The sequence below is a fragment of the Cervus elaphus genome, chromosome 8 (assembly GCF_910594005.1).
Source record: "Cervus elaphus chromosome 8, mCerEla1.1, whole genome shotgun sequence".
Lineage (NCBI taxonomy): Eukaryota > Metazoa > Chordata > Mammalia > Artiodactyla > Cervidae > Cervus > Cervus elaphus.
This window is the reverse complement of record NC_057822.1, coordinates 10,625,127-10,652,364: the sequence shown is the minus strand read 5'-3', so window position 1 is coordinate 10,652,364 and position 27,238 is coordinate 10,625,127. Positions and strand designations below refer to the sequence as shown.

Below are 27,238 nucleotides of genomic sequence, written 5' to 3'. Positions count from 1 at the left end.
ATGGGGAATACGTGTAAATCTATGGCTGATTCATATCAATGTATGACCAAAAAAATTAAAAAAAAAAAAAAATCCAAGGAGTTAATCCTTAATTACCAGATGGATATGGGACATCTTAATCATTAGCTCTGCTCCCCTTACAGGAAAGAGGCAGCTTCTTTGCATGTCATACTCTGGCTTCCACACACCATGATTTTCAGTTGTCCACAGTTCTTACCTCCTGTTTTTTGTCTACCAGCCAGATGAACCAATAACTGCATCCCCTCTAACATCTTAATTTCAAGAATCCTAATCTTACACTTCACACACTAGCATTCCAGCTCATTTATTCTATTGTCATACTAGCCCGGTGTCTGTCTTTACACTTCCACTTATAATGACAGTAATCTATCATATTTTCACTGTCAGGCATTGACCCTTCCCTCAAAACAGACTTCAGTATCTTCCCATGCTGCTCAAAAGATAAGATCTATTACTTGAATAAATTTCTTACAAACATTCTTAACTTCCTCTCCCTTTTCCCTGTCATCCTTCCCTAGCCTAACCTGCTGTTTAAAAACCCTAGTTAAACCCTCCTATTCACCTGTTTCATACTTATTCCCAATCATCTGAACACTTGTGATAGGAAAACACAAAACTGTGCTCACTGGTCTCACTTTCTAGTCATGAGTACATCTCAGTGGGCACTTAAACATTTTTGGTGGTCCAGTCACTCTTCCTGGTTTATTACACCGTCGTAAAATCGTTTCTCTTTCCTCCGGACTTTGCTTCACTCCTCCTCTCCTTTCCTCCCTGCCTGTCAGCCTGCCTTCCTTTCTTCCTTCCTGCCTCCCCCCTTCTTCCCTCCTGCCTCGCCTCTCCTCCCCCCTCCCCTTCCGTTTACTCAGCTGGGGATCTGGCTCCCTAATGCAAAGAGAAAGCAGAAGTGGATAGGGACTGCCTTACTTGTCTCATCACTGAATCTACCCCTTAACGACTTCACTGCTTCTCTGTAGTAGTCTCTGCTTCCCTTTTCTCTGAAGTTAATTCCCGTGCTCATCTCTCTCCAGTTGTGTAGTGGAGCCTCTCAGCTTCATCTTTTCCTGCTGCTATTCCTTCTGTCTCCTTCAGCAACTGCTTTATTGGGATAAAATACAGACAACCTAAAATTCACCATTTCAGTCATTTCTAAGTGTATAATCTGGTGGTACTAAGTACATTCATATTGATATGCAACCATTACCACCATCTATCTCAAGGACTTTTTTTATCTTCCCAAACTGAAACTCTGTATTCATCGGACTCTCCATTTCCCCCTTCTTCTAGCTCCTGGCAACCATCATTCTGCTCTGTCTCTATGATTTTGACTACTCTTTAGCAGTCTTAAATTATTTGTCCTTCTGTGACTTGTTTGTTTCATTTAGCCTGATGTCTTAATGGCGTATCCATTTGTAGTGTGTGTCAGAGTTTCCTTCCTTTTTAAAGCTGAATAATACTCCATAGTAGTCCATACCACGTTTTGTTTATCCATTCATTGGTTGATTGTGTTTATTATTGTGAAGAGTTTCATTGAATGGAAAAGAGGTATTTGTGATGCTTACTTTTGGAGTTTGGGTGTTTCTGCTCTTTTTTTGGAGGAGGGAAATTTTATTTTGGAGCATTTTTTTTTCAATCATACACATGTTGTTAAGTAAATTTTATATAACAGGATGATCATATTTTGAGATAGTAATAATTTTTCTAGATATAATTTCAAATATTCAACAAAGTGCTAGAGTTAATTCACTGTCTTGATGCTTTTATTTCTGTTTAATCTCTAGATACTTAGTTGAATATGTAGGAGATTTTGCTGTAAGAATCCAGGACCATAGGATTTTAGAAACTTGTCCATTGTACACCAGATCATCCAAGTATACCTTCTACAATACAAGATCTAGAAATAGTCTTTCAATAGTTGGTATAACAGTGATCCCAGACTTACTCAGACCAGTCTTACACATAGAAGACCAGTCGCTATAGTCAGAAATGTGAAGTTCTTATCTGGGTTTATACCGTTCTCCTTGGAATCCGATTTAATTAGGCATAAAATGGGGCTCAGAAGTCTGTATTTTTACCAATCATTCAGGTAATTATAAGAAATAAGCCATTTGGGGAAACAATGATACAACTACTTAGTATGATTTCTTACCCATGCTTTTCAATTTCCATAGTCATATCTTGGTTAGTATATTAAGTGCTATTTTGAAAGTACAGACATTTGAGTGAATAGATTAAGGTAAACTTCATCTGGGGATTTACTTTTTAAAATTAATTACATCTGAGGAAAAACTGTTTGAACATTCAGAATATACCAGGGAAACAACCTTTATTGATACTGTGCTTGAATATTAGAGGTTCATTCGGAAAAGATACAAGAGCTTTAAGAATTTTGGTGCTTTGTACTTTTTTTATAAGTAGCATTTCTTTTTAAGTTTTTCTGTGTAGAAACTATTCTTACTGTTTATTATTATCTTTCCAAAAAAGAAAAACTGGAAAAAAAAATTTTTGTTGATGGCATAATGTTCCCTTGTATGAGGATACATTACATATTTTTTACCTAGTTCTTTAACTAGTTGGACATTGATTTCCAAAATTTTATATAACAAATCATGTTGCAATGAAAATACTTCTTCATTAGTTTACTTTATATACACCAGTTCCAGTTACTCACCCACCATTAATATGTAACCATAGTTCTTTTCATACTTCTCTGACATAGTGTCACAAACTTTTTGTCTTTGCTAACTTAATAAGTGGAAAAAAAATTTTTAGTCTTAAAAAAAGTCACGTCTTTCCCAGTATGTGGCGTATCTGCGACAGTGTCCTCTACTTCTTCCTAGAGTGTAGAACAGCAAAGCAGATTTCTTGCTGAGGGAACATGACTGTGGGAAGCATAACCTGGGCTGGTGAGAAGTTGTATTATGATAGTACTGGCTACAGTTATATTGTGCTTACTCTCTTCTAGTCTTTGCTCTAAATACTTTTCACATATTGATGCATTAATCCCTATAACAGCCCTGAAGGTAGGTTCCATAATTATCCCTCATTGATGCTTGAAAAAACTGGAGTACAGAGAAGTTCAGTGACTTGCCTAAAGCCATAAAGCTAGTTTTAGCAAAGTGCGATATGAACTCAAGCAGTCTGGTTCCGGAGTCTGCACCCTTAAGCACTGTACTATACTAGTGGTTGAGGGAGTAAGGGGAGAGTTGGAAAGTAAGGTAGGAGGAAGAGGGAGGATGTTGTGAAAGATCAAAGGGTAGTCTCCATTTCATAATCTCAGTGACCATCTTCCCAACATTAAAGTATCTAACATAATGATTTATCCTCCTAGTTTATATGACTTAGTCTTTTTCAATTTCTCTTAATTTGTGTTATAAGTTTTTTAAAAAAAGATTTTGCTAAGTTTGGGGTATAATAACAAAAATTTGTTTGTTTTTAATTGGGAGAAAACAAGTGCAGTGTAATGCACCATCTTAAGGTTCAGAACCCCTTCTTGTGTAAGCATGTGTAGTTTGAAAAAGCTTGTCAAGTGATTGTGAGGACCATTGTCTGAAGTTAGTCATCTCCCTACATTCCTTTGGTACTTTGGAAATAAAGTGAGAGCAGTTTTAGGTGCTGTAGAGTTTTTCTTTTACCATGTGGTCTTTAGAGAAAATCTGAGTTGCCTGTTGCTTATATGAAATTTCCACATGGTATAAAAACAGTCATGGTCTAGGGATGTGACAAAGAACTGGAATGCTGAAGGTACTAGGCCTGGCCTTAGCTGTTACGTAGCCGATAGAAACCAAGAATAAGGACTTCATGAGGTAGACTTACCTTGCCCCTTATCTAGGAAGAAATTGGTTTGATTTAATCACTTTTAGCAATGCAGCAGGTCATCCGGAAGCTAATGTATTCATTTTGGTTTTCCCAGTCAAGTAAGCAACCCCGAAGTCAGTGATCAGAAACCTGAAACTTCAAGCCTTGCTTCAAACCTAACCATGTCAGAGGAAAGTAAGTACCGTATTTTGTGCATCATGGACATATTCCTATGACCAGCTGATGCTGACCTTTTATAATTGGTTTTCACTGATTGCCTCACTTTTCTCAGAATATCCAGAATCCTTTCATTGCCTTGTATGTGTGTTCATCCTTACGGCCTCCTATAAACCTTATTGACATACCAGCTAAGGAGCAAAATCACATGGGATCCACTCCTAGGGATTGGTGATTGTGTTTTTGTTTTGAGATTGAATGTTCTTCTAAAGGTAATAAGTAGTGCTTTACTCAAAATCAGAAAACTTTGTGGGCCAACCTCTGACTGCTTTTCTGGATGGCTTGATGTGTTTCCACCTTTCTAATAACCAAATGATTCTACCTATCCATCTAGGCCAAAAAAAAAAGAAAGGTAGTCCCCCGAGAGCCCAAGATTGATACTGGGCCCTGAGGGAGACACATCTCAATAGGATATACCCTCTGCTTACCAAACCTAAGCCAAAAATTTGTAGAATGTTCTTTTTTTTTTCTTGTGGAGATCTAAGCTTTCTTTGGAATATCATGGTGGTATGCTCCATAGGGCAGATAGTCCTCCTTGAAATTAAATAGCTATGCCCTTTCATATTATACCACACACTTCAGAAGAATAAGTTTGTGTACGTTGCTTTATAAAAAGACATGTTTAGGAGATAGATCTTAAGATGCTTAACCTTAACCTTATATAATTCCCATATAATAAAAGATGGTATGCCTTTAAAAAAAAATGGTTATGTCTTAAGTTGTATATATTACTTCCTCAAAGATGCTATTCCAGTAGTTCTCAAACTTTTAGCATACCTGAGAGTTACCTGGAGTGCTTCTTTGTAATGTAGCATTCTAGCCTCATCTTCAGTGATTATCAATCAGAACACCTGTTGTGGATGAGTGTCTGCATTTTCAAGAAGATAGCTAGGTAACTCTGATACATATGGGAACTGGTCTAATCAACGAAAGGTGTCTCTCTAATTTTTTAAATATCTCACTCCAGTATTCTTGGGTGTCCCTTGTGGCTCAGGGGTAAAGAATCTGCCCACAATACTGGAGACCAGGGTTCGATCCCTAGGTTGGGAAGATCCCCTGGAGAAGGGCAAGGCTACCCACTCCAGTATTCTGGCCTGGAGAATTCCATGGACTGAATAGTCCATGGAGTCACAAAGAGTCAGACACAACTAAGCGACTTTCACTTCACATCCCCAAGAAAAAGGTCTGCTCCTTATATACTTCAGGGCCCAGAAGTAAGTTGAGTCTTCTTGCTTCTTAAAAATTATTTCTTTTTTTCCTTCAAAAACTCTAGTTCCTTTGAAATCTACATTTATGCCCCTTCCTCCAGCTTTCTTTTTACCTCAGACTGAACTCCTAGTCTTTTGCTCTTTAAAGGCTAGATCTTTGTTTTCTTCTCCCTCCAGACCTTTGTTATTCTGGGTAATTTGAGCGTCCATGTAGATGACCTGTCCAACACCCATAATGTCCCTCTTCTTTTCCTATCCCTTTTTACTCCACATGGATTCTGTAGTTCTTTATTATAGTTACTCCCTTACTAATACCTTCAATAATTTTGCCTCTTGTACTGTCCTTGTTAAACCCCAATCCTTGTTAAATCCAGTTGGATTTAATCCAACTGTCCACCTTCTCTATAAGTATTACATTAAATAGCTGAACATTACTGGGTAGTTTATACACTTAGCTGACTGTTTACTCACAGGGCCTTAAGTGGGCACCCTACTACACTTTACTTATGAGTTTCACCTTTTACTATTTCACACCATTTCTTTCCTCTCAGAGCACCCATACTACTCACCTTTCTTCATATGACTGATAATTTCTTCTCAAATAGAAGCTGTCTGACAGGAGGTTCCCTTATTAACCTACCACCACCAAGTCTTCAGCCCTACTTGTGTTTGTACCCATGTTTCCTTGTTTTATTCTTGTCAGAATGGAAATAGTATTCTTGTTCCTGTGAAAGGTAAGACCCTTTATTTGTGCTTAATATCCTGTCTGTTCTCACCTACCCCAAGTACTTTGGTACTGTGATTATCCTAATACCATTCTTGCATTGTCTTATTCTTCTCTTCTTAATCCATCCTGTCTATGGAGACATGATCCAGTATCTTCCATCTTAAAGCACAAACAAAACCCTCCTTGAAGTCCATATTCCCCACCAGCTACAGACCTTCTCTTTGTCCCATGACCCCCTTTGGAACCTCTGGAAAGAGTTGCCCTCACTTGCTTTGTCTCCTCCCATTTGCTCTTCATCCCTCTCAAATTTAACTTTGTCACCATTCTTCCAGTGAAACTGCTTTTGTCAAGGTCATTAGTTCCTTTCAGTAACTGAAAGTACTAGTTCCAGTGGGTATTTCTGTCTGCTTGTATCCTGCCTCTTACCAGTCTTTCTCCCACCTTTCTTCTTTACTGGCCTTTCTTCTGCTGTCTAGTCTCTGAATGTTAGTGGGCCTCTGGGTTTGGTTCTCGTCCACCATCTTTGTTCTTTCTGTATTCTCTCACCCATTTCATTACTTTAAATATTTGATATGTAGTTAATGAATTCCAAATTTGTATTCCTAGTCTGACTTCTTACTCTAATTTCGTTTGTGTATCCTATTGCCTACCTGATATCTCCACTTAGATATCTAAAAGGAAAGTCATACTTAAAATATGTGAAAGCTTTTTCTGCCCTTCAGTTCAATTCAGTTCAGTTCAGTCGCTCAGTCGTGTCCGACTCTTTGCAACCCCATGGATCACAGCACGCCAGGCCTCCGTGTCCACCACCAAAGCTGTTCTCTTCCCCAACTTCTTCATCTTTGGAAGTATTTTCACTGCCCCTCCAATTTCTGAAGCTGAAAACCTAGAAATTATCCTGTATTCCCTGTTTTCCTTATTCCTTAATTCAAATTCATCAGGATGTCCTGTTAGTTTTACTTTCAGAGTGTATTTCTAGGTTTTTGCCTTGTTTCCACTATTACCTTTTTTTTTTAACCAGTGCAGAGTTGAACACATCCAGATTTATTTACACAGTGCTAAAGAAATTTGAGTTCTATTTCCATTTTGTGGAATTTTATTCTGGGATCCGGCTCTGTTGTGTAACTGACGTAGGTCATTGAAACTTGATTATCCCAACTCACATGCAATTTTCTGTCTCAGGGGAACAGAAAACTTAGGTTTTTAATGCACATACAATAATGATCTTAATACTGCCTTACAATTTAGTAGGAAGACAGCTGTCCCACAGCTTGAGGGGGAAGAAGGGCAGGCAGAGAAGTTATAATTAAGCAGATTATGCCTTGACTCTTTTTAATCTTTTCATAGTTCCCAAGTACCACAAAGATTAAGTCTCATTCATTCTCTAGAGGAGTAAAAATTGGCCTAGATCTCCTAGACTATTTTGTGAATCTCTTCTAGAGTTAAATGGGAGAAGGAGAAGAATTTGGGTTTTTGAAAATACTTGTCAGCAGAGAAGGAACCATTATGTAGAAATCAAATGAACTGCTGTTCTATGTAATGGACAATAAGAACCTTAGATCTAACTGAGATTCCCTTCATTTTTGTCAAAGTGATTAATGATTAGTATAATCTGCAAATTCCCATGAATTATTTTCAGAGACTGTGAACAGTGGCAATAGGCAAGATCCATGATAAGCTCATTCACAGATGATTTGTGTTACTATTGGGCATGAATCGACCCCACATCTCATCTCGGTCAGTGTTCCCTTTTGGGGTAAGACACTCAGAGAACCCAGCTAGACGTAAAGTTAGTTGGTTCACCCTGAGTCCCTGTTCACAATAGAGCAACCTCCCTTATAATAGGTATTGGGGTATGTTCTCGAACAGTTTAGAAATCTGGTACAAGCTCTATGTGTTGTAGCTCTATCTACAATATGGACTGAAATACTGCTAATGAAAAGGATTCTGCTACTGTCAAACTTGAGTTGAATATTTACAGTACTCATCCCGCACTAAACCCTGAGGATCGGGCCTCCTGACTGTCTATTCTAGATGACATCATGGTGGCCAGGAGGGCAGGCGCTGGGAAGGCCCCTTTACTTGACGGTTTATCGGAGTTACATCAGTTCCTCAGGTCTGCCTCTGCCTTACCAAACTTAAAGCTTTGTTACTAAGCTGAAAAAAATAAGAGTGTAAAAGCGTGCTTGCATCTTTCTGCTGCTGATCATATATAGCAGCAGCAACAGTTATTGGATACTTCTTCCCAGTCTGTCTTCCTGCAGGTCATCCTTATGACCTTTTACTCAGAATAGGGTAAGCATCCAGAGAATGAATAAGCTGAAGAAGTGTAATGTGGCTTCCTAGACATGGATCTTGCATTTTAACTTCACCTCTGAGCATAGATGAGAGCTTAGGAAGTTGCTTCATTTATGGTTTTAGAACAATGGTGGTGATGGTAAAGATCAGTCGGTCAGGAATTCCCTGACGGTCCAGTGGTTAGGATTCCACGCTTTCGCTGCTAAGGGCCCAGGTTTGATACTTGGTTGAAAAATTAAGATCCCACATGCCACACAGCACAGCCAAAAATAGAGATCAGTTGGTACTGACCTTCAGCTCTTTTCTATACCGCCTTCATTCTAGCATCTTTTACTGTCTCTAAAAGTCTCGATAAACTCATTATTAGAAAAGTGAGGTATTTCTGCTGTGTAGTCTTTATAAATGTCTGATGTCCAAGCTTTATTCTGTTCCTTAGTTTGAAAGACTAAACAGTGAGACATGAAATTTCCCCCCTTCATTTTTGAAATGTTCTAACTTTTTACCTGGTTATATGTTTCTTTCAGTTATGACATGCACCGATTACATCACTCGCTCATCCAATGATTATACCTCACAAATGTATTCTGCAAAGTAAGTTGAACAATTATTTCAAAAATCTGTATGCTTTTTCTCTAGATTCATTGCAAAATGTAACTTGATATTTAAGCTATTAAGTTGACATTAAACTTATTTTCACCTCTCTTGTTCTCTCTGGCCCTACTCCAGTTTTTTTATTCCATGTAAATATAGTCTAGGTATTGTCCTTTTAAAAAGTTAATGATTGTCTGAAATAGATCACTGTTACCCAGGAGCTTTCTCAAAGTGAATAGGCACTGAAAAGTGTAAAATAGCATTAGTGATGAAAATATATCACTACTTAACTTCTCATTATTCTCTCTTTGCTCCACTTTAAAAGAGAGATCCATTAAAAAAGCTAAAGCCAGCCTCAGACTGGGACTTCTGGGCCTAATCTGTGTTCATCTTATTGCTTTACAAGCTTATTCTTTTAAAAGTGTCCTCAAGTAGAAGTAGGCTTGAGGTTAGACAGGTTTAGTGAGTTTAAATCACTGAGAGGCAATATTTTGGGCCTCATGAGATAAGATCAGCATTTAAGATCCACTAAGTTAATCATCTCCAAGATGAGTAGTTGCAGAACAGTGTGTATATCAAGCTACCAATTGTACATTGATAAAGGTTGAGCCTGCATACATAGATGCATACAAGCATGCTTTATTAACCTAGGATAAATTCTTACGTGCTTACATAGGCAAGTTACATAAAGAAATTGGTGACAAAGGTGAGTAATATGTATGGGTCTCTTGTAAAAAGAAAACTTTTCCTTTTTGTGCCATTTGTATTAAGTGCCTTTTGAATTTTGCATCAGTTAAAAAAAAAAATGAGCTGATTGAAAAATCATCTCAGTGAATTCTCCAAATTCTAACCTGGTATTATCATTAACGTTAATAACATCCTTGGGCCAGTCATTTTCCGTGTTTTTCTTCTTCTGTGAAATGACTGAACCTGTTCTCTGAGATCATTATGAAGGTGATAAAATAATTTGAGCTATAAAGACACTAAATTAAAAAGATTTTATGATCTTTATCATATCTGGAGATTAATCCATTTGAAGTTACTAAGATTTTAAGTCATTCTCACATGATTTGATTAACAGCTACAGCCTGAGCTCTTTTCTGGTCTCAGGTATGGCTAAGAAGACTAGAAATTTTCAAATTCAGTCTTTTAGAGTCTCCTGAGATATGAATATAGCAAATTCCAAATTCATTCATTTATTCAAAAAAGTATTGTATACCTGTTGCACTCAGGATACCTTGTTAGCTTTCTACCTTAATGTAGACTTCCTTACCACTTATCTAAACCATGGCATTTTTTAACTGCCTCTGTTTCAAGCCCCCTTCCCCCAATCCATTTTACAAAGAAATGTCAAATTAATCCTTATTAAAGAACAGCTTTGATCTTGTTATCCTTTGCTCAACAATTTCAGTGACTCCTCATTGTTTCAGATTTGTCTGAACACTTTTAGCCTGGTATTCAAGGTCTTTGCTGTCTGTCTTACACTTCCCCTTAGTATAACCTCTGCTCCTTGTTGCTGAAGCCCTGTCTTTACCCTTGGCAGAGGTTTTCTCTTTTTCTAGAACACATTTTCTCTCTCATTTTTGCACATTCTGTCTGCTCACAGACCACTTCTTTATACCCTTCCTTCATTTTCTCCTCCCCAAAAACTGCAACAACAAAAAAAATCTTTCCCCTCTGAAACTACCTCCCCCCATTATTTTATTATTACGACCTACATGATACATATGACACTTACTTTCTTACTTTATAAGTACAGCATAACTCACCAAATAAAGTAACTCGTGTCTAAAAATTCGGTACATAAAATGTGGCGCCATCTTATTCCATGGATGAAATGAACGGGTCAGCTAGCTGGTTTAAAATCCCTGAAGTTTCAGTGTTGAATTCATCTCTAGCTAAACCTGATGTGGTTGGCTCCAACTAGTGGCAGTATACTCTGGCTTGAATATCAGCAGGGCAATCAGTGTCCTGTCTGGGACTTCCCGGATTTTGTTAGTCACTTGACTCTGGTATTATAGGCTCGATCTAGGGACATTGGGCCACACTCCTGATCCTGATTTTCTAATGTGGCGGTCGCCTGCTTTTTCTCTGCAGGCCTCACCCTCTTTTCCAAGTCCTACTTTCCCTCTCGGAAATTTAGTTTGACCTGGAGGGCTCGATGGGGAATAGAGTCAGTTGCCAATCTATTCTGTCCAGTTGTCTGTCCTTTTAGGGTTCTATTCTATATTTAGACATAAGGGCATAAATGAGTTTAGTCAGTACTTGTATCTCGCATAGGGCCTTGCACGTAGCACACAGCAAATGTTTGTGGTGTGATTGGACCTTTGGAGGATATTTGAAACTTAATTTTTCTATAAAATTGTTTGTTAGGTAGATGATAAATAGACCTGAAAAGGAAAAAATAATTCTACTTTCTCACCATAGTAAAAGACATTTTATGTGACAGGTTAGTCTACTCATTATTGATTCTTTGCTGTTAGTGATATTAGCTGGTTTTTGTTTTACTTATGTAAAAGTTTTTGTTTTCTTGAACTTTTCTAGACCTTATGCACATACCCTCTCAGTTCCTGTTTCGGAAACTGCTTACCCTGGGCAGACTCAGTACCAGACCTTGCAGCAGTCTCAACCCTATGCTGTCTACCCTCAGGCAACCCAGACGTACGGACTACCTCCTTTCGGTAAGGCATCATGTTGTAAGCAGTTTCTAAGAATATTGATTTTATCCCGCAGAAATTTCCATCTTTCCCCCAAAAGCAAGCATGGCTAATCAGGAAGCTGAGAGAAAGCCAGTTGTTCTTCACAGCATCTGCTTGTTACAGGTGTGATAGAAGTTGGGTGTGCATCTTTTCCACAGTGTATTTGATGCATGTAATATAAAATCATAACTTTTCAATACTCACTTGTTTATCTGCCATAGTTTAGCTATTTCCAAGATGCTAAGTCTTGACTGGAAAACTTGGAATCTTCAAGTGTTTGGAAACTCTTTGAGGAATTGCTATTGATTTGACTTACTTCATGGAAAACATGGTACCATGACAAGTATATTTTGCGGTGGCTGATTTCTTACTAAAACTAAGTAATCTACATATCCAGATAGAATACACCTTTATTAGTTCTCTCTCTCTCTCTGTCAGTTTCTCCCTTTCCTTATCCCATACCACAAAGTGATCACTTGTTGCTCTGCTGAACCAAAAAGTCATCTTAGGGGGAAATCCCTGATTTTGTACAACCTTATCATATGCATAGAGAGTTTTGTTCTTTGGTTTTAGGTATCTTGGACTGAACTATAAATTAGAATGATTTACTAGAAGTCAGTTTGAAGTTCTTTGAGCACTTAATATCTGCTGATTTTTCATTGTGTGTATAGATAGATATGTTCAGTGTGGTTTATTGCTGCTTTCCTAGAACTGATGTCAGGAAATTGAAAGAATACTGTATTTTTAAAAAAATATTCACTATGTTAATAAAATTATAACTTGGTAGCCTTTATTGCAACCAGCTAGGAGTTAGAAAATCTTTCTGACAGATTGCCACAGATTGTGGCTGTTGCTTGCTTTGGGTTTTGACATTCCTACTTTTCCTGGCCTGTTTGGCTACTCTTTTATGGTAGTTACAACTTTCTTACTTTGAGACTTATTAGCATTCCTTGGCTCTTGATAACTACTAGAAAGAAAAATTGGGAGTTATGTTTAATGGTAGTGGTAGCTGATAATTTCATGAAAGAAAAGAAACAGAAATGTTCTTATTTTCCTGTTTGTACACCCACACCTCAGTGCTGTCAGTATCAGCAAGTATACTAAGATATTATGTTGCTGATATATTTAACCAGACAAAGCTGAGCAGTCCTTTCAGATGCAGAACTCTCTGTGAATATGTTTGTGTTTATTTCTTTTTGTATATATTAAAATTAATTTACCAGCAGCTGGCTAATATCAACAATAGGCTAGCAAGTATAAAGTATTTCATGTTTTTGGTTTTTTTTTTGTTTTTTTACTCTGTTTTGATTTAAATTCTTTGTTGGGAAGCCAAAAGCCCTTTATGACGTTGTTGAACAGCTGTTTATTCCTGCTGTTCATTGTTAAGTAAAACTCTTGTTATATCTCTAAACTCAGATTATGGAATACATAGCACAGTGCCATGTGGATGTAGGTCCTAGATATTATGGTATCTTTTATAATCACTGCATTTCCCTCATATTAAGGGAAGAAAATTCTGTAAAGTAGATCCCTGTTAAAAACTTGAAGGAGACAATATTTTATAAAGAAATATTGCTTATAATAGGCTCTTTTATTAATCTGTTTCTGTTTAATAATTAGGGTGAAGGAAACTTGTTTCTTAAATTCTTATCAGTAGTTCAGAGAGAACTGTTTTTAGCTTAATTTGCCTTTGAATGATAGTTACAGCATATCCTCAAATTTCGTAAAGGAAATTTCAAAGAAATACTTGTAATACTTTTTGTGTGTATGTGTGTGATAACTTTTATGTTTCACTGCATGGCTTTTTTTGTTTTATGTCACTCAGATATAAAACACCCCATTTCTTCCTGTATAGCAGAGGGCATTATATCCAATATCTTATAATAACCTGTGGTGGTGGTGTAATTGCTAAGTTGTGTCCAGCTCTTACGACCACATGGTCTGTAGCCTGCCAGGCTCCTCTGTCCGTGGGATTCACCAGGCAAGAATATTGGAGTGGGTTGCCATTTCCTTCTCCAGGGGATCTTTCCAGCCCAGGGATTGAACCCAGGTTTCCTGCATTGCAGGCGGATTCTTTACTGACTGAGCCACCAGGGAAGCAAAAAAACTGAATCACTATGCTATACACTTGAAACTAACACATATAGTAAATGAGCTACCCTTCAGTTAAAAAAAAAACAAAAACCTCTCCATTCCTTTTCTTGTGAAAAAGTGAAGTGCAAGTTGCTCAGTTGTGTCTGACTCTTTGCGACCCCATGGACTATACAGTACATGGAATTCTCCAGGCCAGAATACTGGAGTGGGTAGCCTTTCCCTTCTCCAGGGGATTTTCCCAACCGAGGGATCGAACCCAGGTCTCACATTGCAGGTGGATTCTTTGCCAGCTGAACCACAAGGGAAGCCCAAGAATACTGGGGAGTAGGTAGCCTATCTTTTCTCCAGTGGATCTTCCTAACCCAGGAATCAAACCAGGGTCTCCTGCATTGCAGGCAGATTCTTTACCAACTGAGCTATCAGGGAAGACCTTCTTCTTATGACGTTTCAGTAATTTTATTATCTTACTTTTAGCACTAACACTGAATTAGCTTGTCTGTTTTTTATTTCAAATGTAAACAGAGCTTTAGAAAATCTTATTGTAATAATATGACTTTATATTAATATATTTATACAATAATAATAATAATAATCAGTTTAGTTCAGTCGCTTAGTAGTGTCCAACCCTTTGTGACCCCATGGACTACAGCACACCAGGCCTCCCTGTCCATCACCAACTCCCGGAGTTTACTCAAACTCATGTCCATTGAGTTGGTGATGCTATCCAACCATCTCATCTTCTGTCGTCCCCTTCTTCTCCTGCCTTCAATCTTTCACAGCATCAGGGTCTTTTCCAGTAAATCAGTTCTTCGCATCATGTGGCCAAAGTATTGGAGTTTCAGCTTCAGCATCAGTCCTTCCAATGAATACTCAGGACTGATCTCCTTTAGGATGGACTGGTTGGATCTCCTTGATTTCCACGGGACTCTCAAGATTCTTCTCCAACACCACACACAGTTCAAAAACATCAATTCTTTGGTGCTCAGCTTTCTTTATGGTCCATCTTTCATATCCATACATGCTGCTGCTGCTGCTAAGTCACGTCAGTCGTGTCCGACTCTGTGCGACCCCATAGACAGCAGCCCACCAAGCTCCCCCGTCCCTGGGATTCTCCAGGCACACATCCATACATGACTACTGGAAAAACTGTAGCTTTGATTAGATGGACCTTTGTTGACAAAGTAATGTCTCTGCTTTTTAGTATGCTGTTTAGGTTGGTCATAACTTTTCTTCCAAGGAGCAAGTGTCTTATAATTTCATGGCTGCAGTCACCATCTGCAATGATTTTGGAGCCCCAAGAAAATAAAGTCTTGTCACTGTTTCCATTGTTTCCCCATCTGTTTGCCATGAAATGATGGGACCAGATGCCATGATCTTAGTTTTCTGAATGTTGAATTTTAAGCCAACTTTTTCACTCTCCTCTTTCACTTTCATCAAGAAGCTCTTTAGTTCTTCACTTTCTGCCATAAGGGTGGTGTCATCTGTATATCTGAGGTTATTGATGTTTCTCCCGACAATCTTAATTCCAGCTTGTGCTTCATCCAGCCTAGTGTTTCTCATGATGTACTCTGCATATAAGTTATTAAATAAGCAAGATGACAGTATACAGCCTTGATGTATTCCTTTCCCTATTTGGAACCAGTCTGTTGTTCCTTGTCCAGTTCTAACTGTTGCTTCTTGACCTGCATACAGATTTCTCAGGAGGCAGGTCAGGTGGTCTGGTATTCCCATCTCTTTCAGAATTTTCCACAGTTTGTTGTGATCCACACAGTCAAAGGCTTTGGCATAGTCGATAAAGCAGAAGTAGATATTTTTCTGGCTCTCTTGCTTTTTCGGTGATCGAGTGGATGTTGGCAGTTTGATATCTGGTTCCTCGAAAGGCAGCTTGAACATCTGGAAGTTCTCGATTCACATACTGTTAAAGCCTGGCTTGGAGAATTTTGAGCATTACTTTGCTAGTGTGTGAGATGAGTGCGATTGTGCGGTAGTTTGAGCTTTCTTTGGCTTTGCCATTGAAATAATAATGAGTGCTTACTGTGCCAAGAAGTATGCTGAGAATAAGTACTTCACATTTTACATTATTTTCTTGTTTATTCCAAACCAACAGTCAGTAAGTGGTAGCATTATCCCTGCTTACAGATGAGGAAGCAGGTTTAGAAGCATTAAGTGACTAACCTGAGGTCATACAGTTAGTAAATGCCTTGGATTAGAATTGCACCCCAATCTGTTTAAATCCAGAAGTGCTCATAAATTTAGGTGTGTATGGAAAAGTTAATGTTAGACTTGAGATGAAATTAAAGTTTGCTCCTTTTAAAGAAGTGAGAGAAGGCAAAGGAAATCTTGGAAGCCCATATTATGACAGATCTTTAAAAGTAAAGGAATAGTGGTCATCTTTTCACAGCTCTATAGAAGTGATGAGATGGCAGAATAAGGATTTGAGGTTTAACTTCCAGTGATCTGATTGAATGTGTGTGAGGGAAAGGGTACTTACTTGTTTTTAGGAGCTCACAAAAGATTGGCTTAACCTCCATTGTTCTGCCTTCTTTTAAAAGAGGTTTAATGTGAGATGGAGATTTGACAGTAGTATTAAGAGTCTTAAGGATGTTCATGTTATTTCCCTTAGTAATCCCTCCTAGGGATTTATCCTAGGAAATTAATTAGCGATAACCACAAAAATTTACTACCAAGATACTCATCACAGCATTATTTACAATAGCAAAAGATTGGAAACAGCCAACATATTGAATGGAAAGATGTGTGTTAAACTGCAGTGGATTCATAGAATGGAAAACTGTGTAGCCATTATAAACATATTCTTAAAGAATACTTAGTGTCTTGAAAACATGGCTCATTATTAATTGAAAAAAGCAGTATATGAAACTGAAAATATAATATACTAAGTATTTTTAAAAAATACTACATAAAGAATAATTTGGAAAAAAAGCTGAATGTTAACAGTACAGGTTTGATCTCAGTTACTGAAGAAGCATGCAAAATGAGGACACAGTTCCACTGTGTACAGGTTTCAGTTAACACAGTCCCATGCAAAAGCGAGAACGCCTATATTTTTTTCTATATGATGATACTATGCAATATTTTTCTTTTCATTTTCTATAGTTTATCAATTATCTATAATACACATTACTTATTTTATTATTAACAAAAGTACTCAGATTATTTAGTATTTATAATAGCTCATCCCAGTGAGCTATTATATCAACAAGATATTTCTTCATGTTTTTTCCTAGCATTTACATGTACTTCAGTTCTTAACCAAACTAATCTTCTCTAACCTGGAGAAGGAAATGGCAGCCCATTCCAATATTCTTGACTGGGAAATCCAGTGGACAGAGGAGCCTGGTAGGCTCTAGTCCGTCAGGTTGCAAAGAGTCAGACACAGCTTGGTGACTGAGCATGCATAGTCTTCTCTAAAGTGCCACTACTCTGATACACGTTACTGCAAAGTGAGGTGCTCATATTAGTTTGGTTAGTAACTAACACATAGAGAAGTACTTGGGCTGAGAAACATGGGTAGAGTTAGTGATGAGACCCCACTGTGGGGCCACAGGAGCATAGCACTCGGAGACAAAAATTCCTTTGCCATTTTTTGATCAGCTGTTGCTCTACATCAGGCTCTTGGTGCTTAAATGACTTGAGAAAGTCTGAACTTATGGGCAAAGAACAGTGGACTAGGAGTCAGGAAGCCAGGATTTTATTTCTTTGATGTTGGCAGTAGTGCTCTTCAGTCAGACTATGGTGGTCATGCTACTTGTTACTTGAAATTCTAGGAAGAGCGCTTTTCAAGGAAGGGCTTAAAGAGCAGGGCTACAGTGATGCCGGAAGCAGTGTCCATGTTGTCTTTTATTCCTTTATTCTTTATAAAACAGTATTAAATATACTTCATGTTTATACTTCATGTTTCCGGCCAAAAACATTCAAACTAGCTATTTCATCAAACTTGTCTTGGACATTTTGCACTAATTTTTGATCTTATAAGAAAGACCAATTAATAAAAATTAGACATTTTGAAACTTTTAAGAATACATACTAAATAATGAGACTAGCAAAACCCTCTCCGTTAATATTATTCTTATTAGTAAGATCGTATTTTAGTACAGTGTAATAATAAACATGTTCACAAATCCAGCACCCCAGGTTCAGAACCTATTTAGAAAAAAAAAAATTGATGACAATAAATCAAAGTTATTGTGACACTGGAATGGCAAGTTTTTTCTAAAAAATATGGTAGTCAATTACCAAGAATCTTAGCACTGATATTCAAATTTCACATCATAAACATTTAAAAAACTATATTCTCAAATATTTTTTATTGTTAAATGTCAACCATAGCAAGGACTTTAGCTGTGGCTTACCTGGACAAGACTAAAAATCATCATGAACTAAGTAAGGAGGGGGACAGCCCTTCTAATTCATGCTAAGATGTTGGTGTTTCTTAATCTCTTCAAATAAGTTATTTCATGTGTTTAATAGGTGAGAAAAGACTATGACTTTTTAATATTTTAAGGGTTAGTTAAATAGCTTTAAGGGTTTGTTAAATTAGGAGTTTTGGATTAACATATACACACTACAGTATATAAAATAGGTAAACAACAAGAACCTATACTGTATAGCACAGGAAACTGTACTTAATATTTTACACTAGCCTATAATGGAAAAGAATCTGTGTGTGTGTGTGTACATATATGTATATATGCATGTATATATGAATCACTTTGTCATACAGCAGAAACTAGCACAACATTTTAACTGTACTTCAGTTTAAAAAAATAGTTTGAGACAAGGCAGTTACTATGTTGCATTGTCAACCTTTTAAGATTTTCACATCTCCTTTTACTGTTCTTATATTTACTTATCAACAGATTTTATAGATCTGAGTTACACTAAGATATCTGAATGCCCTGGTGAAGCAGAGGTCTTTACTATCAAAGCATTATGTATTTACAAATTTCTTACCAGATTAAGAGTATGTGAAATGAGGTAATACTGAATTTGAAGCTGTGGCTGACCTTCATACTGATTTCCTACCTGGAATGTGTTTCATCGATGAATCTTCTTGGACCCAGTTATCAGCTTCAACTATCTTGATCCAGTAGCCATAACTATTCAGAGCACAGTGAGGCTTTTAATAGACTTTGGCATAGCCAAAATTATGACAGAAACAATTCATTCATAAAGGATATCCTTAGACTCTCATGTAGAAGCATGCTTTTCTTACGGTTTCCTAGTTTACTGCAGATGAAAAAGGAGATACAGCCAGAAACAGAAGATTGTCAAGAAGTGACAGATCACAGAGAAAAAGCAAAGAGATACAAGAACCTTCAAATCATAGAACTGTAATTGAGTTCTACTTAGTACTAAGCAGATGTCTTGACATATTGCAGTAGTCTCTGAGGATGTTTCTGTAATGTACATGGCACAGCACAGAAGTGCTCTTGAAAATATTAATTCTGAAAAAAGGTATGTTCCCCCTGCTAAGAAGATAGGAAAGAGTATGAATATATTTTTAAAAGATTGCCACCTAGGAGCATTGTGATTAAATTAAAAAAGTGAAGAGCTGTGATATCTGTCAGTGTGAGGTGGATTTTTATGTTCTGACAGGGAAAGATGTCTCTCAGATATTATGTGGAAGAGCAAATTATGAACAGTAGGTAACATCCCATTTTGATTAAAAAGGAAAAACAAGATTGTAAACAGAAGAAATCTTAGTGGCTCTTATGCAAACTGAATAGTGGTTAAGTCTGGATGGTGGGATTATATGTGACTTTATTTTTTCTAAAAATTAGGAATTACATATTTCTGTTAATGTTTTTAATTTATGAAAGTAAGCAGGTATGTCTTTCCTAATCACAAGAAACAAAGGTAACAAAATAACCAGCTTAAGGAGGCAGAGAAGTATATATATACATTTTAGAAAAATCTGGTTCTTATTTAATGGGTAAGTGAATTTTAAACATATGTGGAATATCTCCCACCTTGACAATGCACACAAATGATTTGAATGTCAGATACTCTTTACAACAACACTTGGGTGTCAGTAGCTCTTTTTCTGACTCCTGATCAATTTCCCCCAACCATTGAGGTGAACTTATATACATATATTACTATTGGGGTTTTTGACAGGATTTTTATTTCTATGGCCCCACTCCCAATTCTTTGAAATTGTATTTGCTTGTGGTATATTACGAGTGGGAGATTCAGTTATTTTCTCTTACAAGCAAATTTATTTTTGTTTTAAGATTTAGATTTTAAACCTACTGGCTGATATTTGAAAGCATAACCAAGCTCCTCAGTCCCAGTGTATTGTTTGTAATTGGTCCAATTTATCTGATTCAGGTGCATTGTGGCCAGGTATGAAACCTGAAAGTGGTTTAATTCAGACTCCATCTCCAAGTCAACACAGTGTTCTTACCTGCACTACAGGGTTAACCACAAGCCAGCCAAGCCCAGCACATTATTCTTACCCCATTCAAGGTAAACAGGCATGGTTGTGTGTGTTTCCTTTTTTTTTTTAATTATTACTGTTTTTTTGTTTTTAATCTACCTGTATCTCCAAACATATTGGGTGATACAGGATATTTGCATTTGTGCATGCTTTTTGTGTTAGACAAACCAGAACTTAGGAGTGAGGTTCATAAGTAGTTTAAGCCTTCGTGAACTGCTTAATAGAATTGAAGACTCCTCTTTTGCATGTTGGTGTCCAGAAAACCTGTCTGATTGTGTTCTAGTCTGTTTTCAGTGACATTTTGTCCTGTAAATGAGCGAAGACTGTAGGTTAGAGCTCTGCTGACTTCTTTTCTGTGACGTGCAAATAGAATGGAAGGTGAGATGAGTGCTACTTTATAACGTGCGTGCTGCTTTTCTGCTGTGGTTTTTGTCGTACCTCCTCCCCCGTTTTGTACTTCTTGGTAATAAGCATTTTTCTTGCCAAAAAATTCAGTCTTGTTTCTATTTTGTGATGAAAAGCATAGCATTAAAGCTTGAACTCTAAACCTCTCTGCCTTCCCAGATTTTTCTTCTGAAAGGTTAGAATTAAAACAGGACTATTAGGAATGAAGACAAAGAAACTCGTAAGGCACTATTGAGTTAATTCCCTATCCTTTCAAGTCTAATGCAGGCAATTTGTCATTGCTCCAAATGGGGAATTAATGTCCATCAACTTGGCTTCTCATCTGCCTCCTTTCTCCCAGCTTTTAAATATTACTTATTATAAAATGGTGGTGCTAGAGAGATGAAGTTAGGACAGTGAAAACTGGTCAGAGGTATTCTTAAGATACAAACGTTGAGGATAAAAAAATGTTCTTATTTAGATTATATTAAAATGTTTTGATTTTCGGTGTTAACTGTTTTCAGTAAAATGATGAAGAACTACTTTTTCTTGGTCTATTGGGAACAGAACTGGTTACATTCCTAAGACCTTACCCTGAGCTACCTCTGTCTCTTATTGTTTAGCAAGTCTCCTCTTTTCTTCTTTTCCTTTCTTTCCACCCCCCCTCCCCGTTCTTTCTTTCTAAAACAGGAACAAGCCAGGAGGGGAAAAACTTAAGAGCATGACTTTATCTTCTCCTCTAACCCTCTTCATTTTTATAAAGTGTTTCTCTAGGTTGGTAGGCTTTGGGGTCCAACTACAGGCAAGTCTGGTAGACAGGTCCCTCCTAAACATTTATATCTCTGATGACTACACCTTGGTCATGAAAGAAAAGCAAGTTCTTTTATATTAATAATCCTCTTCCAAGGTGTAGAACCACCACTCCTCTGTAGTTGTATCTTGAATTTGTGGAACCTGGTAGCTGAGCTTACTTCTCCCTCCTTGTAAAACAAGAAGAACCACCTTGTGGGGGTCTTTTAAGACCCATTGCTTTAAAAAAGTCACAAAGCCATTCTGTGACTTAATTTGCCACTATCCTAATTTCTTTACCTTTTAGTACATTTTCTCCCTTTAGATCAATTAACCCAGTTTCCTCCATTGTGCTAATGATTATTGTTGGTATTTATAAGTTTGTATTATATGTTTAGCATTGTTTTAGCAGCAGATAAGTGTTACTCATGTAATCATAACACACCTATGATGGAAGTACTGTCATTAATCTCATTTTACAGATTTGGCACATAAGACACAGTGGATAAGTCAAAGATGTAAGCTGGGCAGTCTGGCCCCAGCATATGAGTGTAATGTTTATGATTTTCAGTGTTGAAGTCATGGTATCAATATCCGCTCCCCAAACTGAGAACCTATAGTAGCAAATATTTAAATTCATTTCCCTTCCCTTTTCTAGTTAATCTATTGGCCCTTTATATTCTTCATTAGAGCTTTGGCACAGGGTAGGGATTAAGGCAGAAATTAACCATCGAGTTGTCAATTTTTGCCATTTATTCTGAGAAAAAGTTGGTAGAAAGAAGGTAGTAACAATTAGCTGAAATGAAATATGGATGTTTTTGGCACATTTGAGTACCTGAATTCTCCACTATCAGTATCACTCTTCTCACCCCTACTTTTCATTTCCATTAGCTTGGCTAATGAATGTTATTTAGCTCTTCAGGGCTTCATCTCCCCCCGCTTCCCACCCACTCCCGTGTAACTACCCAGTCACAGCATGGAATAAAAGCAAGGAGCATTGTACTGATTTTTTTTTTTTTTTTAAGTAATCAAAATGGCAATGTCCCCTCATCCCCTCCAAAAGCTTTCAACAGTTGACAATAGCCCATCCCTTGGAGAAATTAGAGAAATTATAGCAAATTCCACTTCTGGCTTGATCAATTCTCATCAAAATCTTTTCTTTAGTTTCTACTTCAATGCTCATGAAAACCCTTTGATTAAATAGATTTGGGTTGTTTATATCAACCTTTTCCTAGAGTGTCTGTGACTGTGTGGCCAAATCGCTGGTTATTTTCTTGAGTTGAAATGGTTAAAATAATTAAGATTAGTTTTAGAATTTTCAAAATTAATTTTAACCCAGCCTTGATGTTCAGCGAATGTCTTTGGGCTCTAATAGTGTTGGTGACACATAATAGTCTTTCGTTGACTAGGAGATTTGTTTTGTATTTTAATAGGCTCTTTTTTATTGTATTTAAATCTGTAGAAAAACTGAGAAGATGATAGAGTTATATATGCCCTTCCCTACACACAGTTTTCCTTACTATTAATATCTCACATTAGAATGGAACATTTGTTATGATTAATGAACTAATATTAGTACATTATTATTAATTAAATCATAGGTTTATTTAGATTGCCTTAGTGTTTACCTGATGTCCTTTTTCTATTCCAGGATCTCATCCAAGACACCACATTTCATTTGATTGTCATTTTTTTTTAGGCTTCTCTTGACTGCAGTTTTTCACACTTCACTTGTTTTTGATAACCTTGACATGCTGTTGTTCATAAATCCCATGAGTATTTATTGAGCATCGCTTACTACAGGCCAGGCATTTTGCTAGATGTTGAAGGTAATGAATAAAATAGCAAGATTCTGCCTTCATGTAGCTTACGGACTAGGAGGGGAGGCAGAGAACAAAAAAGTAAAGGAAGAAATAAATTTTGAAAAAGTGCTCTGAAAGGGGAAAAGAACTGGTTGTTGCGATTGGGGAGACAAGAAAGGAGTTCGTTTTAATAGAGGAATCAGAGTCTCAGGATATAGACATGCTGACCAGGACCCATCAAGCTGGAGGGCAAGAGGGACAGGCCTGGGAGAACAATCCAGGCAGTGGGAGCGACATTGCAAAGGTCCTCAAGCGAGAAAGAGGGTCTTGTTTTCAGTAACTCTAAAGCTGGGGTGAGCAAGGGTGGTGGAAAGACATATATAAAATTAGTGAGGTGGGTAGGAACTAAATCTTGCACCAACTTCTATGTGCCATTAACCCTTGGGTTACCCTCCAGCTGTGGGGTAATGTCGCATAACGTTGCCTCTCACAGTTCTGTAACCACAGCCTTCTCATTAAAGCTGTCTGTGTATCCTGACTGCTTCAGGTGGACCTTGAGTGGGGCATGGTTCTCAGAAGCTTATCTTCCTATGATTTCACAGTTTCATTGTCAAAACAGGAGTGGAAACACTCCAAAAACAGTTGGCCATCCCACTGGCACTTGGGGAGCTAATAGTCTTTAGATATATATATATATCAATAGGATTTACCACTTGAGTTTTAAATGATCCTTGAAATTTATTCTTTTTGTTGCATATTTTGTTGCTGCTGCTTCTGTTTTTTAAGTCAGCGGTTAAATTTGTTGTCGTTGAGACCTACATATATATTTCTGTGGGATGATCAGTGTTTTTTGGTTTTTTTTTTTTGTTTTTTTTTGAGGTGCCTGACTTTGAGTGCAGGAGGTAGGGCATGTAATGATTGTGTATATTTTAAGGTGAGTTTAGCTTCAATTCTGGTTACAAGAACCTAAATAAATATTACTTAATTGTCATCTGACTTATATCACTAGAATTTAAATAACATGAGGGCAGGCATTGTCTTCACTTCTCTGTTCCCCAGTGACTGGAACAGTTTCTGGGCACATCGTACAGCCTGGTTTGATGAACAGATGAGTAAATGAATGACACTTCAGGAATGATTTGATTGAGTTGAGGAAAGAACTGTTATTAAGCCCTTAAACTTTCTAGGTTGGCAGACCAACATTTTCTGTAATGGAAGCCACTATTGCTGAGAGGAATTTGTGATGTTTAGTACTGTACTTGTTAAAAACTTCATATCAGCAACTAGCTAATCAAGACATTAAACTTCCTGTCATGGATAATTAGAGTATGTGGCCGGTTGTTTTTTAGGTCTACCTTTTCACCTCTAGTAAAATTGAAAATTGTTAAATTTATAAAACTACTTCGTCAGAATATGAATAAGTTGAACCTCTAACCATTTATAAATTATTAAGAAGGTAGAACAGAGTTAAAGATAAATAGGAGGAACAGATGGAGAAGGAAATGGCAACCTACTCCAATACTCTTGCCTGGAAAATACCATGGATGGAGGAGCCTGGTAGGCTACAGTCCATGGGGTCACAAAGAGTCAGACACGACTGAGTGATTTCACTTTCACGCATTAGAGAAGGAAATGGCAACCCACTCCAGTATTCTTGCCTGGAGAATCCCAGGGACAGAGGAGCCTGGTGGGCTGCCATCTATGGGGTTGCACAGAGTCAGACATGACTGAAGCGACTTAGCAGCAGCAGCAGGAGAAACAGAGGAGTATATGCTAGGACTAGAGCTAAAGAAAAATTGATCTAGAAACAAACTTTGCTGGAAGAGATAACCTTGAGAGATTAAGTAAATTCTTCATCTTTCTGACATTAAATCACCTATGTTCAGTCAGCAGGCCTGCCTAGCATAATGCACTGGTAATAGAATCTGGAATGTACCCAAAATTCTTTTCGTTCAAGAATAATTTAAAAGCTACTTACAGAATCATCTAGCTTATATACAGTAATTTCTTAGGACTTCCCCTTAGGGAGAAAAATATTGATGGGAAGAAAATATTATCTATAAGAGTACGAAATCTATTTCATTTAGTGTGGGAGGGAGTACTATAGAGAAGAAAATCTCCCTGAGTAGTGAGGAAATCTGATCCCTAACTCGGGAAAGAAAAGGCACTGAATGAAGAATTGGGAGATCCCAATTATCGTTTGGCTGTTTACCTTTAACTTTGTGACTGTGGACAAATGAACTCTTCTTTTTCTCAAGTCTTCTGAAGCTACTGTTGCCTCAGTAGCTGTTCCTTATGTCCAACTTGCTTCAGTCTCTTCTAGACTTTAAGCAGAGTAGCCTTGGGGAAAGGGATAAAAATTCGCTCTTGATTTTGACCAGGACTCTCAAGTTTCTGCCACATTTGTTCACCTGCACTGCTGTTAATAGAGATTTTCCCAGTAACTTGCCCTCTGAGGACTTTGTCATCAATGGGATAGGTAGTCAGATGGTCTGATCTACCTGATGGTGAACGTTTACTGTGTGTGTGACTGCAGTAGGAACCAAGAGTAAGCATGTTTATGATGAGTGAAGGAGAAGTTCAGGAGCAGTAAGTACCTCACAATATCACTTATATTGTCCTCCTCGGGAAAAAAAAATGTGTGGCAAATGCTAGTCACTGAGGACTTGATAAAACGCAGGTGAAATTTGTGATAGAAGGGTGTGAAAAACTTAACCCAAATTCCTTGTCCTGACACAGGCAGCCTAAGTAGCTTAAATTTTTTTTTACCTGACCAGAATAGTATTGAATACTTTCCGAGTGTTTCCAGGCTCGTTGGTGAAATCATTAAATGCCAGAACATGGTGTTTGTTGAAGCAACCCTAAACACTTTAGAATTTGGAGAGCTACCTCAGTTGCTCAAAGTAATTGTGTTGCACCAGAAAAGGCATAATTTTGGGCAAATGACAGTAAATATCACAGTATAGGAATTACATGTGGATTTGCCAGAGCTTTTGTTGTTTTTACTGGTGTCAGTAGGTCACACTGCAGGTGAGTCATTTTGCAGCTGCCAGAGATGCCAGATGGACTGGAATGATCTGGTTTAGCTTCTGATTTCCTTAGTATCATTAGCATGAACCAGTGCATTGTGTTGTGTCCTTCTAGGACTTTAGTAGAAATAGTTGAAGACTCAAGTTGAAACAGGAGAAATGTGTGAACTGCTTTATTTCTAGAAGATTTTTTTTTTTTAATATATATTTATTTATTTATTTGACTGCATGAGGTCTTAGTTACAGCACATGGGATCTTGTTCCCTGACCAGGGTTCGAACCCGGGCCCCCTGCATTGGAAGCACAGAGTCTTAGCCACTGAACCACCAGGGAAGTCCCATATTTCTAATTAAATCTCAATTAAGGTATGGCATGCAAAAGAGCAAAACTGGTATCTAGTATCTATTTCCTTTGCCAGTGTTTCTTATCTCCTTGTCAATCTGTTTACTTAGGACAGAATATATTTTCAATTTCTTTGAGCTTTTTGCATAATATCTTTTAACACTTTGCATCTTATAGCTTCAAGCACAAATGCCAGCCTGATACCCACTTCATCTGCTATTGCCAATATTCCAACAGCAGCAGTTTCCAGCATCTCAAACCAGGTATGGTGCTCCTTTTGTTCATCCTACTTGATACGGTTCATCTAACTAGCTCTTCCTCCCTTCTTTTCATTATCGGTTTGCCAGTTCTAAGAAACAACCAGTATGGGCTGTGGAGAGACCTTTTTCTGGATGCTCCCGGAGCTAGGACCTAGAATGGTTTCTCAGGCTACTATCCAGTCTCTCTCATTCCTCTGCTAAGACTGAATGATATGATTTTATCTGCTCCCTATTTAGCCACTCATTTGATTGTGAATTCCTTGTGGTCTGGTCTTGATCACTGTTGTGCTAACTTTATGTTTAGATCACTGGTAACATCTTCAGTGTTTTAGGAGTTTTTTGGTTTTGTTGTTATGTTTTTATTTGTTGTTTTCTCTGTAGCAATTAGTATTATCAGCCACAGTCTCCATGGATCTTTTCTCCTGGCTACAGTTAATATTACTATTCTGGTTCACATTTTATGTTTGACTGCTTTTGTATTTGTTTGTTCTTCTAGTCC

At 37.5% G+C, this 27,238-nt stretch overlaps 1 protein-coding gene and 1 non-coding gene across 4 annotated transcripts in view; one reads left to right on the top strand and one right to left on the bottom strand.

Annotated features, from left to right (window-relative positions):
* EYA3 (EYA transcriptional coactivator and phosphatase 3) overlaps positions 1–27,238 on the top strand; it is an 89,359-nt gene that overhangs the window by 30,955 nt on the left and 31,166 nt on the right. The window contains exons 4-8 of one of the 3 annotated variants that reach the window (XM_043909429.1): positions 3,932–4,011; positions 8,811–8,877; positions 11,422–11,558; positions 20,025–20,162; positions 26,657–26,742. In XM_043909429.1, the coding sequence (XP_043765364.1) occupies positions 3,932–4,011; positions 8,811–8,877; positions 11,422–11,558; positions 20,025–20,162; positions 26,657–26,742 (508 nt within the window). The remainder of the gene's footprint in view (positions 1–3,931; positions 4,012–8,810; positions 8,878–11,421; positions 11,559–20,024; positions 20,163–26,656; positions 26,743–27,238) is intronic. The other 2 variants (XM_043909430.1, XM_043909431.1) reach the window with 2 other exon arrangements.
* TRNAG-UCC lies at positions 26,398–26,470 on the bottom strand. The gene has a single exon. It is a non-coding gene; the product is annotated as a tRNA-Gly (tRNA).